Source organism: Megascapheus bottae, chromosome 10 (genome assembly GCF_031878675.1).
Source record: "Megascapheus bottae isolate mThoBot1 chromosome 10, mThoBot2.hap1, whole genome shotgun sequence".
In the NCBI taxonomy this organism is placed as follows: Eukaryota; Metazoa; Chordata; class Mammalia; order Rodentia; family Geomyidae; genus Megascapheus; species Megascapheus bottae.
Window position 1 is genome coordinate 29,950,845 of NC_143518.1, and position 18,489 is coordinate 29,969,333.

Genomic DNA, 18,489 nt, shown 5'->3' on the forward strand with positions numbered 1-18,489 from the left:
ACCTCTATGAGCTACATACCCCTTTTAACTCAGTATCCCTTCCATAGGAAATACCCCACAGATGTGAGTTCCTCTCCTTACCTTTCCCCTCTAATCCACTCTCATCTTCTTCATATAACTAAAACTTGTATTTCATCTTAAAAATAATAATAACAATTATTATTATTTATTTGCAGTTTTGAAGGACTTACACATGCTAGGCAAGTGCTCTGTCACTCTGACACACTCTCAGGTTTAAAAAATCACATTTCTATCTGCCATATCTTTTTTTTTAAGGCATCAGTCAAGCACAAAGCAATGTGATACTCTTTTTCCCATTGAATGTTCTCAGGGTTAGTGAAGTGTTAAATATTGGTTGATAGGCTATAAACGTAGTTATGTATATGTAAAAAGCAAATGGTAACATTTTGTAATACTTGCCTTATGAGATGTAATATTTTAAAATGAGCTCTGTTATTGTTATTATTATTATTATTTGTAGAGAGAAAGATGGGCAAGCCCACTCTCTTCTCCAATAAAACCACATGAAGCCATTCACTTGCTAGGAAAGGCCTGCTTTGCAAATGACTGGCAAGAAAGTAGGAACTCTATTTTTAAGACTAGACCCTCCCTAGGCACACCAAATGTTTCATGAGTGAATAAATAATTCAGTCTAGTTGAAGTCCACACAAGGAAAGGACATACAATCTGTCTGAAGCATAATGCATATCACAGCCCAAAAAGATCAGCATAAACTGCCAGCAGAGCCACAGCTAGATCAGTTTCCTTTTGTACTATGTATCTATCCTCAAACCTATGGTGCTAGTAAGTACAGTCTGGCCAAACAAATTTCAAATAGATATATCATCATCTGCCTACAAATTTAAATGATACATAGCTAACACATTTTTTACACTTGTGGACTAAACATTTCTTACTTGGCTTTTGTGGACACCCTGACAACTTTATCCTACATTTGCTTTTATTTTCTTTCGGTTCTGAGGATCCAATCCAGGATATTATGCATACCAATTGACTCTAACCTTTTAATCATTTTCCCATCTCTTGTTCTCTTTCCTTCCTTCTTTTCCTTCTTTTTTGATTTTCGTTCTATAATATTTCATCCAAGTAAGAGCCCAGTCAGGCCAGATACCAAAATTGCTACAACTTCCAAGACAGTGTAACTAAAATTAATATAAAGTTCTTGAACAGAAAGACATCCAACTCTTCTAGAACTTTCTCTTCATTATAAGATGGATATGCATGCCTATCCATACACAAGTGCAAAACTCTAAAGACTTACAGAATTTTTCATTCTGTTTCTCTACATTTTTTTTTAGACGGTGAAAGAAGAGAGGATTATTTTCATCATTGATGAGGCTCAGTTTGTAGATAAGGCCTCCTGGGCCTTTATGGAAAAGCTCATCCAAAGTGTTCCCATCTTCATTATTATGGCCCTGTCTCCCTTCATCGACAATCCTTGTGCGTCTGCCAGTGCCATAATGAAGAACAGGAATACCACCTATGTCACCCTTGGTGCAGTGCAGCCTACGGATATTCGCAACAAGGTCTGTATTGATCTCAATGTGAGCAGCATCTCCAAAGAGCTGGATGCGTAAGTAACTTCTTTTCCCTTCCTCCCTTCCTCCTTTCCTCCCTCCCTCCCTCCATCCCTCCCCCCCCTCTCTCCCCCTCTCCCTCTCCCTCTCCCCCTCCCCCTCCCTTCCCCTCTCTCTCTCTTTCTTTCTTTCTCTAGTCCTGGGGCTTGAACTCAAAGCCTGGGCACTGTCCTTGGATGCTTTTTGCTCAAGGCTAGTGCTCTGGCTCCTGAGCCACAGCGCCAGCCTTTTCTGTGTATGTGGTACTGAGGAATTTAACCCAGGGCTTTGTGCATGTAGGCAAGCTCCCAGCCCCATAATTTGTTTCTTTACTGAGATCTAGAATTTGCATTCATTCCCTAGGTTCAGACTTGATTAGATTCCTTAGTATGCATCTTTAAATGCTTGTTTTGGAACTTATACTGTTCTATCTTTTTGAGGACATTAAATTATATTTGGTAGGATAGGTGCTACTCATCTTTTGCATATGACTTCCCTGCTAAACCTTGAAAACTATATAGACACACACATTTATGTACATATAAAGATATATGGTTCTATACATCTATAAATATGTATCTGCATTTACTTTTTGATCTACCAGTCACCATTCCCAGGAATCAATCTCAAAGATACATAGACAAAAATATAAAGTGATATATAGACTAAGTTTTGAGGCATTATTTGTATAGTGATCAGAAACAAGCCAAATGTTCATCACTAAGAGGATAAGTTCAAAACACTAGGATGAATTTCTCCAGTAGAGTGATGTATAATAATAAAAGGAAATGAGATATAGAGGGATGGCCATGATACATTGTTGAGTACAAGGTCAAGTGAAGTATATACTCCATGCAGCACACTTTTGGTGTCCAAGTATGTATAGTTCCAAGTGCAATACCACTGAGGGGAAAGGAATGCTGAGGAGACACAGGGTGCTGTGTTGTGGATACTGGGTTCATTTTTTCCCTTAACACCATCCAACTTCTGCTGAAGATGTGATCACCTGTCAATACATATCAAATTTTGAATTCATCATTTCAGTTGAACACAGTCACTCTTAACTGGTTTTGAAGCTCCATGCCTTTTCAGAGACATATTTTGCAAACCTGATGGGCAAGAAAACACTGAGCAGATCACACACTTCAAACACACCTGACAATAATACTGTTCTGCCTCAACTTAGCTATGCTATTACATAGCTATATTATTACATAGCTAAGTTACTCCTGTGTGCAGGAGTTTAAATTTTTTGTTTTAAAATTTTCTGTTGATAAGTTTTAAAGCTGGTCCTGGGGTTTCAACTCAGGGTTTTGGGCACTGTCCCCTGAGCTCATGTGCTCAAATGCTCTACTACTTGAGCAGCAGCTCCATTTCCAACTTTTTGGTGGTTAATTGAAAGTGAGATAAAAATTTGAAGATTCCAAAGGCAAGAGCAGTGAAGCTTTTGTTTGTTTATTTGTTTTTGGTCAATTGTGGGGCTTGAACTCTAGGCTTGGGCACTGTCCCTGAGCTCTTCGGCTCAAGGCTAGCAGTCTACCACTCTGAGCCACAAAGCTACTTCCAGTTTTCTGGTGGTTAATGAGATAAGAGTCTCATGGACTTTCATGCTCCAGCTGGCTTTGAACTGCAATCCATAGATCTCAGCCTCCTGAGTACCTGGAATTATAGGCGTGAGCCACCCGTACTTGGCAGTGAAGCTTTTTGGGGATAGCGGGGTGGGGGTGGGGAGGTCATGGGGCTTGAACTCTGGGTGTCCCTGAGCTCTTCAACTCTTGGCTACTGCCCTACCTTTGAGCCATAGCCCCACTTCCCGTTTTCTAGTGATTAATTGGAGATAAGAGTCTCATATTCTTTGGTTCCCCAGACTGGCTTTGAACTGCAATCCTCAGATCTAAGCCTCTTGAGTAGCTAGGATTATAGGCGTGAGCTACCACACCCAGTGGTGAAGCTTTTTTAACATCAAGAAGCTTTTGTATTTGGTGAAGATTCATCCTAAAGTGATTCAAAGGCTCCAGTGGTCATAGTACTACTTGTTGTATTCAGTGAAACTGGAGGCCTGATACTATTGCCGGAGAAGTGGAAACTGAGACAAGACCTAATTTGTCCAAAGTATTTACCAACACGTTGGCCTGCCTGGGCTGGCCTAGACCCACAATCCCCCACACCTCTACCTCCTGAGTAACTATGATTACAGGCTTAAACACTGAATCTGACTAAAAGATGATTCTTTGACATAAAGAGTTTGCCTTGTTGTCAATTCAGGTACCTGGTGGAGGGAAGCTGTGGAATTCCATATTACTGTGAAGAATTGCTAAAAAACCTTGACAATCATAGAATTCTCCTTTTCCAACAAAAGGAATCTGAGGAAAAGACAAATGTGACCTGGAATAACATGTTCAGTAAGTCTCACATGGATATGCTTTTTCACACTGTGCTTCTGTCCTTGGTCCATGTACAGGGAAGATGGCAAGGTTGAGGACTATTCCATAGTCTGAGTCTGGATGGTCAGAGCATTTGGGAGGCAAGAAAAAGTACATTTCATATCCCAGACTGTAAACAAACTCTTAACATAGCCCAGGGCTCACTGAATAGGGCTAAAAAATGCAAACCTGCAATAAATATGAAAGAACACTGGAAAATATCATAAGGCCCAGAGTTAGAACTGAAGAAGGACTCCTATGTCAGGGCATGAAGATCACGTATCTTTCAGAAGTAAAATTGCTATCTCAGAGCGGTTTCTGCACTATAGAGGATGAAATGGGGTGTGATAGTCTGAAGGAAGCCAGTTGGAATTTTCAGAAAAATAACAGAACTCGGATGCCAATGGCTTAACCCTGTAATCGTAGCTACTCAGGAAGCTGATATTTAGAAGGTCATGGTTTGAAGTCAGCCTAGTAATGCTGGAGGCATGGCTCAAGTAACAAAGTCAAGCAAGTGGGAGGACTTGAGTTCAAATCCTAATACCACAAAAACAAGCAAACAAATAACTACCACTTAGAAAAAAAAACAAACAAACCAAAAGCAATTATTGTCAGGTGCCAATGGCTCAAGCTTGTAGTCATAGTGTTTCAAGAGGTCCTAGGAACCCAGTTCAAAGCCAGCCCAGTCAGGAAAGTCCATGGGACTGTTAGCTTCAGTTAATGGCAAAATAAAAAGCCAGAAGTGGAGCTATGGCTCAAGTGGTAGAATGCTGGCTCTGAGCACAAAAGCTCAAGGACAGTGCTCAGGTCCTAAGTTCAAACCCCAGATCTGGCATGAAGAAAAACAAGCAAGCCAACAAGGAACAGAAAAAGGAGAGAAAGAGAGGGAATGAAGGAAAGAAGGAAAGAAGGAAAGAAAGAAGGAAGGGAAGGAGGGAGGGAAGAAAAGGGCGGAAGGAAAGAGGGGGGAAAGGGAAAGGCTTTCTATGACTAAATTAGTATTACAATGGGTCATTAGACTCAATAGCTCCAATTACACTAATCTATTAACAGTTAACTAAGAGAAGTAAATGTGTAAGTATAAACATTGCAGAACAATAATATTCCTGCATTTTATACATTTGGGTTTTTTTTGGCTCAACAAACATTTATTCAGTGTTTTTTTGAGTGCTTCTAAAACAAGCAGGTCCTCCTCTGCTTAAAATCCTTCAGTGTCTTCCAAAGTAATGAAAAAACAGTGGGAGATTAGGGATATGTCGATGATTATACAACATTACAAATGCAATACATGCTACTGAATTAGATACTTTAAAATGATGACATATATTATGTGAATTTTACTTCAATTAAGCAAAGAACTAGCCATTTGTCATCCTGTCTTGCAAGACAGAGCAAACTTATTCGCTTAAATATCTCCCTTTGCTTACAAATTCATCAGTGAAACCACGAGAAGGCAAACCTCATGACTTTATCTAATCCTAATTTTTTCCCAAAAGTTCAATCACCAAATATCATGACCATATGACTTGAAGAATTATATTTCCACCTGAGTTTGGGACAGATGAGCCACATCCAATTAATAGCAGTTAACCTCTAAAAACACTGGCTGGGTTATGATTATTATCAGGAAACTGTAATCTCCACAGTGTTGTATTAAATATCTTCCCTAGTGTGCTCACAAAGTAGTGCTCCACCTCCATGTCGAGCCAGTCCTGCGGTTTGAATTCAGGGCCTGAACACTGTCCTTGGGCTTTCCCAAGGCTAGAATTCTACCGCTTAAGCCACAACATCACTTCCAGTAGGTGATACTGAGAAATTGAGCCCAAGTCTTCATGCGTGGTAGGCAAGCACTCTACTACTAGGCCAAACTCCTGGCCTCATACTGTACTTTCAACACACTGTACTTGCCACATACTGGTTGGTTCACATTCCCCTGGCTTATTAAGCACTAGGAGGCCTCTGTGGCTTTGCCCAGATCTCCTTTCTGCTTTCCACTGGAATATGTCTTCGTCCTTCAAGGAGCAGCCAAATACGTCTTTCTCTTTCTCCTCCATGAGGTCTTTCTGAAGGCTTCGAGTTTGAATGAATCATCCTCTGTGTTGGTAACATGATCTTTAGCTCTTAGTCATGCTTCCTGGTACTTGTATACATGTCTTCCTAGCTTTGATGGACCTGAAGGGCTGGAAGCATGCGTTACTCGTATTTGTGGCCTTCATAGGATATGATGCATTTGAAGTCATTAATAGGTACATTGTCTATTGATATATACTATCTGGCACTTACTGTTTGTGCTTACTCATTTGGCATTTATTCCTTGCCTGGTTGTTCTGCCCTTTGAATTCATGACTAATCTCTCCAGGAGATGAGGCCGTGTGTGTGTGTGCGTGTGTGTGTGTGTGTGTGTGTGTGTGTGTGTGTGTGTGTATGTGTGTGTGTGTGTATGTTTATCGAGGCTTAACTCCTAGTGCTCTTGCTTGGCTTTGTTGTGCAAAGCTGGCTGTTTTATCACTTGAACCACAGCTCCACTTCTGGCTTTCTGGCATTTAATTGAACGTAAGACTCAGATTTTCCTGCCTGTGCTATCTTTCCAATCACAATGCTCAGAGCTCAGCCTCTTGAGTAGCTAGAATTATAGGTGTGAACCAGTATTTCTACCTTACTTATCACAGTGTCTTGTAGCTACCAAATACTGTGGTGAAGGAACAGGTAATAAATGCATTTTGGAATACCAAGAGGTGAAATTACACAGGAAGGAGTTTTATCTCACCATTTAAAAATCTCTATATCTCTGTCTGCCTGCCTTTCTCCCCTTCTCTTCCTTCTCCTTTTCTCTCTGTCTCTGTCTGTCTCTGTCTCTCTCTCTCTCTCTCTCTCTGGTAGTAACCATGTCTTAATTAGAGTTCAGTCCATATAATGTGTTTGTATCTATCTGAATGTGGATATGTAAATGTGCATATAAGATATATCACTCTCAGGCTGGGAGTTTGATATAGTGGTAGAGTGCTTGCCTAGCATGCACAAAGGCCCAGATTTGATTCCTTGGTACCACATACATAGAAAAAAGCCAGAAGTGGCGCTGAGGCTCAAGTGGTAGAGCTCTAGCCTTGAGAAAGTCCAAGGACAGTGATCAGGCCCTGAGCTCAAGCCCAGAACTGGCAACAACAACAACAACAAAAATATACCACTCTCTGGTATGAGAAGTAGTCTATGTTCACTATGGATTTAACTTCATAAAACTATGTGCTATAGAGAATATCCCAACAATACTGTTTTGGAGATAGATGGGAATAAAAACATTTTAAATGAAATTTTTATGCAGCAGTTTTACTTTAGAACAATGCGGTTTTACTTAGAACAAAACATCGCAGAATATTTGGTGAACCAATACACACCTCTACCCTCCCTTTCATTCATAAATCCCATCTGAAAGTTTAAAGGAAAATCAGAGTTTTGAAGACAGGATAATGACTTTCAACTTTTCTTCTGTCTTAATAACTCCATAGGGAATCTCACTAAACCAACAGGGGAATTCAACATATTCCACATCAGCAAAGATGATGGAGTTGAAGAAGTCTGCAACCTCGCAAGTGGCGTCAGGCTGAGAAACTTGTCACCCCCATCATCATTAAAAGGTGAAGACAATTTGTTTTGTATTCATTTCTAGTAGGTTCTACTTTTGCCAATTCTGAGATGACTAAAGAGGGAGGAAAATAATAACATGGGTTCCTTATCTATTTGTTTATTATTGCCTAGGTTGGGGAAGGGCTCATGGTAGGTTTGGTTTTTCTACTGCTACTGGAAGCTACCTTCTGGATTCTGGCTTAAACAAATGTTTATTCAACTCATAGAAGAATATAATGTTCATTTTCAATTAAAAAGAAATAAAATGATGAAGAAAAAAATCTAAGGGGTTGAGAGTGTGGTCTAACAGCAGAGTCCTGGCCTAGTATGCATGAAGCCCTGGGTTTGATTTCTTAGTACCACAAATACAGAAAAAGATAGAAATGGTTCTGTGGCTCAAGTGTTAGAGCAGTGGCCTTGAAAAAGCTCAAGGACAGTGCCCAGGCCTTGAGTTCAAGCCTCAGGACTGGCAAAAAAGAAAGAGGAAATCTAAGATATTTTGTTTGTTTTGTTTTTGTCATTCATGAAGCTTCAGGGCCTGGGAGCTGGGTGCTGTCCCCTGAGCTTTTTTTTTTTTTTTTTTTTTTTTTGCCAGCCTGGGCTTGAGCTCAGGGCCTGAGCACTGTCCTTGGACTTTCTCAAGGCTAGAGCTCTACCACTTGAGCCTCAGCACCACTTCCGGCTTTTTTCTATCTGTGGTACCGACGAATTGAACCCGGGTCTTCATGCATGCTAGGCAAGCACTTTAACCACTAGGCCAAACTCCTGGCCCCTCCCTGAGCTTTTTTACTCAAAGCTAGCACTTTACCACTTTGAGCGATAATGCCACTTCTGGGGGAGGTTTTTGCTGGTGAACTGGAGATAAGAGTCTCATGGACTTTCCTGCCCATACTGGTTTTGAACCATAATCCTCAGATATCAGCCTCTTGAGTAGCTAGGACTACAGGCACAAGTCACCTGTGCCTGGCAAGTGATTTAAAGAATGGCCTAGGGATAGCTTCAGTCTCTCAATCTTCAAACAAATGTCATTTCTGTAACATTTCAATTTCTGTGTCTCCTGAAATAAGAGAGAAAGAGCAGTTTAGCTTCTATTGTGAGCAAAAGGACTGGGGCTATAGCTCAGTGGTGCTTATTCAACATGGACAAGTCCCTAAGTTTTATCTTGGCACCACTGAAGGAAGGAAGGAAGGAAGGAAGAAAGAAAGAGAGAGAGAGAGAGAAAGAAAGAGAGAGAGAGAGAGAGAAAGAAAGGAAGAGAAGAAAGAAAGGAAGGAAGAGAAAGAAAGAAAGAAAGAAAGAAAGAAAGAAAGAAAGAAAGAAAAAAGAAAGAAAGAAAAAAGAAAGAAAGAAAGAAAAGAAAGAAAGAAGGAAGGAAGGAAGGAAGGAAGGAAGGAAGGAAGGAAGGAAGGAAGGAAGGAAGGAAGGAAGGGAGGAAAGAAGGATCATCCAGGTACTGGATGACACCCATAATTCTAACTACCCAGGTGGCCAAGATCTGAGGATCTCAGTTTGAAATTAGCCTGGGAAGAAATTCATGAGATTCTTATCTTTGTTGCCCAGCAAACAAACAAACAAAAACAGCCAAGAGCTCAAAGCCCCTAAACCCCTAAGTTCAGGCCCTAGTACAATCATAAACACACACACACACACACACACACACACACACACACACACACACACGCGGAAAGCCATGAGGTATGATTCTCAAGCTTAGATGAGAAGTTATGATTGGACCTATGAGGGGGAGGGAAAGGGGAACAAAAACATGAGAAGGGGTATCAATGTGTGAGAAGTAATGCACCCACTACCTGATGAATGTAACTGTACCCCCTCTATACATCGTCCTAACACTAATTTAAAAAAACAAAAGACTAGGGGCCGGGAGTTTGGTCTAGTGGTGTAGAGTGCTTGCCTAGCATGCATGAAGACCTGCGTTCGATTCCTCCGTACCACATACGTAGCAAAAAGCCAGAAGTGATGCTGTGGCTCAAGTGGTAGAGCCCCAGCCTTGAGAAAATCCAGGGACAGTGCTCAGGCCCTGAGCCCAAGCCCAGGACTGGCAAAAAAAAAAAAAAAAAAAAAAAAGACTAGACCTATGAATACTCTCTAACACTTGCTTATGATGTACAGATGATTATATATGCAATGAGAGTAAATGAATCTCTGGGGTACATAGAGAAAGGAGCCTTATTACTGGTGGGCTCTTGGGAAAAGAAGAGTCAGTGAAGAAAATAGAGGGGAAGTCTACAAAGAACAGGACTGGTAGGCTTGACTGCCAAGGTCTACCATGAGCTTTCATTTCCTCATACATCCTTGTCACGCTTTAGCAGCGTGCTGCTAAATCATTTAGTCTTATTTTTGCCATGTTAGATTGTAGTATCTGCATCTTTTGTACTACCAGTACAAATGCTCTTTATGAACTACTTATTTATTTTTTTAATTACCTTTAAGTAGTTGTACAAAGGAGGTGACCTATAACAAAGCAGTTTATGAATACAATGCCTCTTTTTTGTTTGTTTGTTGCCAGTCCTGGGCTTGAGCTCAGGGCCTGAGCACTGTCCCTGGACTTTCTCAAGGCTAGAACTCTACCACTTGAGCCTCAGCACTACTTGCGGCTTTTTTCTATGTATGTGGTACCGAGGAATTGAACCCAGGTCATTGTGCATGCTAGGCAAGCACTCTACCGTTAGGCTAACCTCCTGGCCCTACAATGCATCTTGATCAGTATCACCCCTCTAACATTCTCACCCCATCAACCCATCCCTTTCTTTATTTTTCTTAGTTTTGTGGTATATACAATGAATTCTTATTCTCTCCCCTTCCCGCCTTCATTTATCTTTCCCTCTTCTCTCTGCCTCACACATTTCCTGGTGTTGATTTGGTTGGGCTTTGAACTAGTCTTTCTAAAAGATTATACTATTTGAGCCTTTTGGGGTGGTTCATGCCTGGAATTCTAGCTACTCTGGAGGCTAAGATCTGAGGATCAAGGTTCAAAGTGAGCCCAGGCACAAAAGGACCCTGAGATTCTTATCTCTACTTAACTTCTTGAAAATGGGAAGTGGGCCTTGGCTCAAGGGTGGGGTGGTAGCCTTGAGATGAAGAGCTCAGGGACAACATCCAGGCCAAGTTAAAGCCCCATGACTCCCCCCCCCTCCAAAAAAAAGTACTATTTGGGTTCTCCATCCAGTCTATTACACTTCAGTTAATTCATTTGTAACCACTTTCACACGACCCAGTGTGTTTACTTATAAATTTATAGGTACATTCTAGCTACACAAATAAAAGAAACCATGCAACCTTTGTGTTTCTCGGTGTGGTTTACCAAGTCTTTCCATTTCCTTATAAATACTTCTTTTGGCTTTTTTTTTTAAACAATCAGAAACTTACCATGGGCAGTTGTCTACCTGTAGGATGCATCTGATAAAGACAGATAACTAGCTCCTTCTTGTGTGGGTCTCTACCTACAGAAATCTCTCTGGTCCAGCTGGATAGCATGAGCCTTTCCCACCAAATGTTAGTGAGATGCGCTGCCATCATCGGCCTTACCTTCACTACAGAGTTGTTGTTTGAGATTCTCCCTTGTTGGAATATGAAGATGATGATCAAGGCCTTGGCTACCCTCGTGGAATCAAACATTTTCTATTGTTTCCGGAATAGCAAAGATCTGCGATTAGCTCTGAAACATAATGTGACCTCAGTTGAGGTGCATTATCGCTCCTTGTCTCTGAAGCCCAGGGATAGGTTGGGTAAGTAGACTCTGGAAATGAACAGTATTTCCCATAGTTGATGCCACATCTAGTTTCAAGTGTTGGTCTGAACTGGGTAGCAGGTGCTGATTTGCTACCCACAGCCTGACTAAAAAGCCCTTCCTGTTCCCTTCAGCTCGTGACGAGCAGGAAGAGCTCCGTGAAATGGAAGGCGAGGTGATCGAGTGTCACATCATTCGATTTTGTAGACCAATGATGCAGAAAACAGCCTATGAACTGTGGCTCAAAGATCAGAAGATAGCCATGCATTTGAAATGTGCCCGCTTTTTAGAAGAAAATGCCCACCGATGTGACCACTGCAGAAGCAGGGACTTCATTCCCTTTCACCACTTCACGGTGGACATTCGGCTCAACACTTTGGATATGGAGACCATTAAGAAGATGACTAAGTCCCACGGATATCAAAGTAAATTTACTTCATCCCTAGTGAATCCTAAGTGCTGGTGGGAATTCTGGACATTAAGATCTAGAAAACATGAGTCTGAATCTTGAGGGCTTCAAGTCTCCTGAGGGCTGGGCCACAGAGAAAGAGACTTCACCAGCACAGATCCAGAAGGAAGGGAAAATAGGGGAAGGTCCACACAGCTCAGTCTAGCAGGGACAGATTCACCATGAGACTTCCAGGGAGAATTTGAGCACAAGGGACTATAGCAAAATAGAGTGTGGCCACATTTAACTTACATCAAAGGGCTGGAATCCAAGAGGGTGGTAGGGGAAGTGGTGTCTGACTTGGTGAAGGGAGAGAAAAGTTATTGCTTTGTTGGTCTACATTCAAACAGGTTCCAGTGGAAAAAGACCATAAGCAGGGGAGAATTAACTAGGGCTCCTGAAAGAGAGCTTGAGTTTAAGGCAAGGATTCAAAATCATCTGAGAAGCAGAAGTAACAAAGTTATTTATAAACTAGTATCACAGAGCAGCCATGTGACCTGAGAGAACATCAGAGGACTAGAGGTATGCAAGGCCCCATGACCTTGTCAGACATTGAGCAGCAGCACCAGTCACAGCCTCCTTCCTGGTGAGCAGGACTGGGGTTAGTGAGCTGTGTGCCCTTGCCAGAGGGCATTAGTGATTATAACTAAGTCTGACCGGGAAAAGCTGGGCAACAGGTGAAGAGCTCTGAAATTAAAAGGATATTAAAAACCAAGGAGAAATAGGTATACAATATCAAGCACATAGTAAATGCCATATATTTATTCTAGTTCACATGCTTTTCTCACTGGCTCCAGCTTCAAAGGCAGGCATTAGGTTCAATATATAAACAACAAAAGTGAGCTTTCAGAAGCAAAAATGATTTTAGCATGAAAGAATCCATGACAAACTTTATTCCATCTAATCCCTGCACCATGTTTTGAGCGCCCCAAAATTCAGGCTTAAATTTTTGGATAATGCTTACTTGCTCAGAGATTAGAAACAGGTTCCACAGTGTGGGGTACTGCCAGAGCCAGCCGGCAGCAAATTGGGATTCCTGAAATAGGGGGCAGGGACTAGGAAAAAATAAAAGAGAGACAAACAGATGGGGTTCGGGAGGGCTACAGCCCAAATCAGCAGCCACAGCTTAAGAAGACTGTAGCCCAAGACTGTAGCCCAGTTTATTTCAAGTTCTGACCTTAAATACACTTCATTAAACTAGAGAACTTCCAAGGGCTACATTCGTACAAACAGTATCAAGTGTCAAATAGGTTGAATGAGAAGCGATCAAGTCCCAAATGGGTTAAAAGAGAAGTGATTGACACAGACCAAAATCATGATAAGAGCTACTTGCTTGTGTACATAACTGTGTTGGTCCAAGGTCACTGACCCCACAGTCACGGTCACTGACCCCACAGTTGGTCCCCACAGTCACGGTCACTGACCCCACAGTTGGTCCCCAACAGGGTACATTATTTTATTTATTTATTTTATGTACTAATTATGCTAGTGTGTATATATATTTGGGGGATAAGGTCTTGCCATGTTGTCCAAGTTGACCCCAAACTGCTGAGCTCAAGCAATCTTCCCATGTCAGCTCCTGAGTAGATGGGATGTCAGATGTACTCTTATTATGCCTGTATTCTCTCTCTTATTATTTATATTCATTATTATATTAGATAATTCAGTGAAATATTTTTAAGACTGTATAAATGTTCATTAAAGAACCAAGTAATATATTATGAAGATATTTCTAAGCACTTTCTTATTTTAGTTGTCCTAGAGTTTCTAGGAAACCTTTCTTTTGGTATTGTACCCTACTTTAGTCTTGGCTGGATATTTTGTCTATCCAGTATTACCCCTAGATAATACTGATCAAAGACATAACTGGAAGAAATTCAAGGATGGTATATTGGGCATAAATCAGACAGTACAAAGCATTTAGGGGAGTCCTCACTGAGTAGATAGATGTAATACAGAAGTGGGAACTTCGTCCTATGGTTTGGAAAGGATATTCAGAAAGAAGGAATGGTCAACACATGGTTCCAAAACAAGAATGTGACTCTTGGACCTGAGGCCTGGATATAGTTTACTGGTAAAATGCACGTTTAGTGTGTATAAGGCCCTGTGTTCAATCCTAGAACCAAGAAAAATTAGTCCCATATCTGAAGAGACAGAAGATAAAAATAAAATGTCAGTTTCATGTTTTAAACTTGAAGTCGTAGTTCTAAGTATGTGAAATTACAATCAAGAAAGTAGTTTCAAAGACTACTTGCCTTTCTCCTTTCTTTGGAAAACTTTTGATCATTTTATATCTTTTATTCTACTTTAATGAATCTTGCTTTAGTAGGAAATGATATAACATCTCCTTTGTAAACAGAGGAAATTGACAACTGTATATGATTCCTTCAATACGTAAATCACATAATGGCAAAGAACATGTCTTGTACACCTTAACTTTATTTGCTTTGCTTAGCCACTATTGTTTTTTCTCTGCATCTTATTTTACCATACATATATTTGCAGTTCTGGGGATTGAACCCAGGACCTTCCTTATGTTAGGCAAGCACTCTATCACAGAGCTAAAACCCACCTTCTATCATAATTGCATATAGATAGATATAGATATTTATGTATATGTAGATGTGTTGAAGGGTGAATATTGTTTTTATTCATTTATTTCTTTCAAACAAGCAGGCATTTATGTAGCATTTAGATAGTGAATATTCACTGAGAACCTAGCTACTGGGAGTGCAGTGTGAAAATCATAGACATATATTTACTTTCATAAATTTGTCTTGATACCAATAAATAATATTTTAAAAGATCAACAAATAAAATCACAGAGCCTTGTAAGTCTTCACAAATAGGTTAAATTTCATTCTAATTGAATTGTATAACACATTAGGGAGTTATTCATTAGAATTACTATTGGCAGAAAATAATAGGAATCTAGAATTTCTTTACATTACTTTGACCAGCTCTTAGTCACATGACCACACTCAACTGCAAAGGAGGCTGGGAAATGTAGCTATATGAAGTAAAAATTGAGCTTAGTTAGTAAAAAGACAAGGAACAATGCGAATTGAGATAGGAAACTAACAGTTTCTATCCCAGGGATCTGAATTATGGTTTTCAACTCTTACTGTGACTCAACCACAGTGGATCATATAATTAATTCCAGCACCTGGGAAGCAAAGGCAGGTGAATTTGTGGCCAGTCTGAGCTACACAATGAGACTGTCTTTAAAAGGCCCAAGCTGTTTCAATGACCTACTTAACTTATTTGCTTATTTTCTAGAGAAACAAGAGATTATCTTTTCTAAAGCAGAGATGCCTAAGATATCTGAATTTCTTTCTGAAGACCTCAGGTAAGAGTATGTATATTGTTCAAAAGCTGGTGCATAAATAATTTTCATTCACTATTAGAATCATTTATCTGGTGAACCACTTGGGTCTCAGATACAATGGGAATATGTCAAGGGATATTGCATGAAGAGGTTGGTCAGGAGTATTTACATTCAGTTTATTATGTTCTTATTAGGTGGTTTTTGGGGGGGGTTTTTGTTGTTGTTGTTTTTGTTTTTTTGCCAGTCCTGGGCTTGAGCTCAGGGCCTGAGCACTGTCTTTGAACTTTCTCATGGCTAGCACTCTACCACTTGAGCCTCAGCACACATTTCCAGCTTTTTTCTATGTATTTGGTACTGAGGAATCAAATTCGGGTCTTTGTGCATGCTAGGCAAGCACTCTACCACTAGGCTAAACTCCTGACCCCCTTATTAGTTTTTAATGACATTTTTAATATTGAAATGTATACTACATATGTATTGTTTATTGGTCTTTTTATTTCTGCCTTTGAACAGTCCTCAAGAAATAAAGGAAAAGATTTTGAGTTTTTTTGACCTTATCATAACAAGAATGAGGACATCGCAGGAAGATATCATCCCTCTGGAATCTTGCCAGTGTGAGGAGATCCTTCAAATGGTCACCTTACCTCTGGCCCATCACTTTGTAGCTTTGGAAGAAAACAACAAAGCCTTATATTACTTCCTGGAAATTGCATCTGCTTATCTCATCCTAGGTGATAACTATAGGGTAAGCAGTTTCTACTCAGACCTACACCTCCCTTAGACAACTTAGAGACTGCACAGCCAGCAGGGCATGCACGTGGAAATGTCCTTGCTCCTTGCTGATTCTGACAGCATCGTTCTTTTTTGTTTCTTTTTAACGTGACTCCATGTTGGGTAACTAAACAACACTTTCCGCCCTTGGTTCCTTTTTTAAAACCTGTGCAGCGCCCGTTTTATACCCTAAGGAGCTGTGAATAATCTAGAAGACTTTGAAGCCAGAGGGCCACTAGGTGTGATGGTGTGCCATGCATTTGCACTTCCTTTCTCATCACAGGAAATGTGACTGGACTAGAACTCAACAGGCTTCTCTCCCCTTGCCTCTTCCACATTCTCCATGACTTGGAGACTTGGAGATACTGACTTACCTTACTCTTCAAGTCTGATCTTTTCTTGATGTTCGTATATTCTAAGAATCATCAGTCTCATGATGCCATATGAGGTTGAGGTGGAAATGATGAGAGTGTTCGGGGCCTTACTTTCCTCTTCTGCCTCCCAAAGATGGCAAGGAAAATATATAAGGAAGGGAGGTCTGGGGATGGCCCTAACTCATCCCAAAAGTGAAAACATGCTTCTCATGCATGTGGAGATGCCATCAGCGGCAGTGTATTCTTTATTGGAAATAGAGAGGTTGGGATTGGATTTCTTACAGCAGGAAGTTGCTCTCGGAGGAACTTCAAGGGAAGCACAACTCATGTGATAGCAAGTGGGAAGGTGGGATTCATAGATTCATCCCCTCTCCATGCTCCTTGCAGGCATATTTGTATTTGAATGAAGGAGAAAGGCTTCTGAAAATTCTCAAGAAGGAAAAATCTTGGAGTCAGACTTTTGAGTCTGCCACCTTTCATACCCTCAAAGGTCAGGTGAGAAACTACTAAAGCATAAATTAATCAGCAGCTTTCCTTGGGCCTTTTCATAAAAGAAGTTATACCTTCCATATTGTCACTTTGTCCCCACCACAGATTCTTGTCCAGGACTCTATAACCTCAAGTCCCTAAACACACAGCCTTCTTCCTATCACTTACCAAGAAGGGGACCTTTCCTGTTTCAGTGCACATCTGTGTATTTTGTACCTAGACAGACACCAGTAGCTGACACCTGTAATCCTAGCTACTCAGGAGGATGAGATCCTGAGGATCCTAGTTTGAAATCAGCCTGGATAAAAATATCTGTCAGACTTCATCTCCAAATTACCAACAAAAAAGGCAGACTGGAGGTGTGACTCAATTAATGAGCACCAGCCACCAGAAAATAAGCCGAGAGTGTGAGGACCTGAGTTCAAGTCCTAGAAACCGCGCCCCCCCCCCAAAAAAAAAAGAAGAAAAAAAGAAACATATTTTGTAACAATCGGGACAAACGGACATACGTGCATAAACTTTTTCTTAGAAATAGATTTTGATACTGAAATAGGATGCCATCCTTCATTCCCAGCCTTCCTTCATGTATACATCCATAAACATTTGGACCAGGGAGAATTTTGTTTCTGGAATATCCCACAATGTTTTTCTGCTGGAATGCATCATGTCCAGACTCATTGCTTTTCCTCTCTTCCTCTCTCTCCATAGGTCTGTTTTAACATGGGCCACATGGTGCTCGCCAAGAAAATGCTGAGGAAGGCTCTGAAGCTCCTCAACCGAATCTTCCCTTACAACTTTATCTCCCTGGTTCTCCAAAGCCATGTTGAGAAGAACAGGCATTTTTATTTCTTGAATCAGCAGGGCCAAGAAGGCCCACCTCCAGAGTAAGGAAGAAGCTGGCGAGAACTGAGTGTTTCATCCCATTCCCTAAAGACACAGTCCTCCACATGAGGCAAACCATCCTTCAAAGCATAAAGATTCCTGCTTAGTCTGATCCCTTGGAGAGAGAGGAGGCAACTGTCAGAGAGACTCCCAGGCCAGGGCTACCTTTCACAGGCAGTGATTGTCAAAGGGATTACCGATGACCACAGTATCAGGGTTCCTTTATAAAGTGAGCCCTAGGGCTCCTTCTATTCCTTTAACCTCCAAACCCTCACTTATCTACCTTTCAAACACAAGCCAGCACTCGAGCCTCAATCGCCAGTCCTCTTTCATTCGGTACTAAAATGTTGGGGATTGTCCCAGCCCCCCAAAAATGAGCAGAACCTCTGCTGTAAACAAGCAAACAAAACATATCTTGATAAGGATGGGTATTACATGGGGACATCCATTGACCCAAACTGGACATGTACATTTACCAGTGAAGCAATCCAAAAATCAATGATGGTTTGGGAGGTGAAGCGCGTGCAGAAAGGTTGATGAAATGAGACTGTTGATTGTTGCTGAAGCCAGGCGTTAAGTGCACATAGCGATTTCATCATGCTCCCTTGTTTCCATGTCTATTTTTATGAGAAGGTTTTAAAATATCCCACCGATCTAATATGTTCCACCTAATATTTCATATCTACGGAGATGCTTCCTTGTTGGAAGTCTGGAGAGCTGATAACCTCTCTTTCTTTTGGGAGAGATAAGTCACATTATTTCTATTGCTTCTGCCTAAGGTTGCTAGCATCTATTCCCTTGAGTAAATTACTATAGCCCTTTTGCCCC

The 18,489-nt window shown here is 40.9% G+C and overlaps 1 protein-coding gene across 7 annotated transcripts in view; it reads left to right on the top strand.

Annotated features, from left to right (window-relative positions):
- Adcy10 (adenylate cyclase 10) overlaps positions 1 to 18,489 on the top strand; it is a 70,559-nt gene that overhangs the window by 40,070 nt on the left and 12,000 nt on the right. For all 7 annotated transcript variants that reach the window (XM_090340516.1, XM_090340517.1, XM_090340518.1 and 4 more), the window contains 9 exons: positions 1,320 to 1,594; positions 3,843 to 3,979; positions 7,504 to 7,632; positions 11,089 to 11,367; positions 11,504 to 11,794; positions 15,097 to 15,166; positions 15,659 to 15,890; positions 16,678 to 16,785; positions 17,488 to 17,663. In XM_090340516.1, coding sequence (XP_090196642.1) covers positions 1,320 to 1,594; positions 3,843 to 3,979; positions 7,504 to 7,632; positions 11,089 to 11,367; positions 11,504 to 11,794; positions 15,097 to 15,166; positions 15,659 to 15,890; positions 16,678 to 16,785; positions 17,488 to 17,663 — 1,697 coding nt within the window. The remainder of the gene's footprint in view (positions 1 to 1,319; positions 1,595 to 3,842; positions 3,980 to 7,503; positions 7,633 to 11,088; positions 11,368 to 11,503; positions 11,795 to 15,096; positions 15,167 to 15,658; positions 15,891 to 16,677; positions 16,786 to 17,487; positions 17,664 to 18,489) is intronic.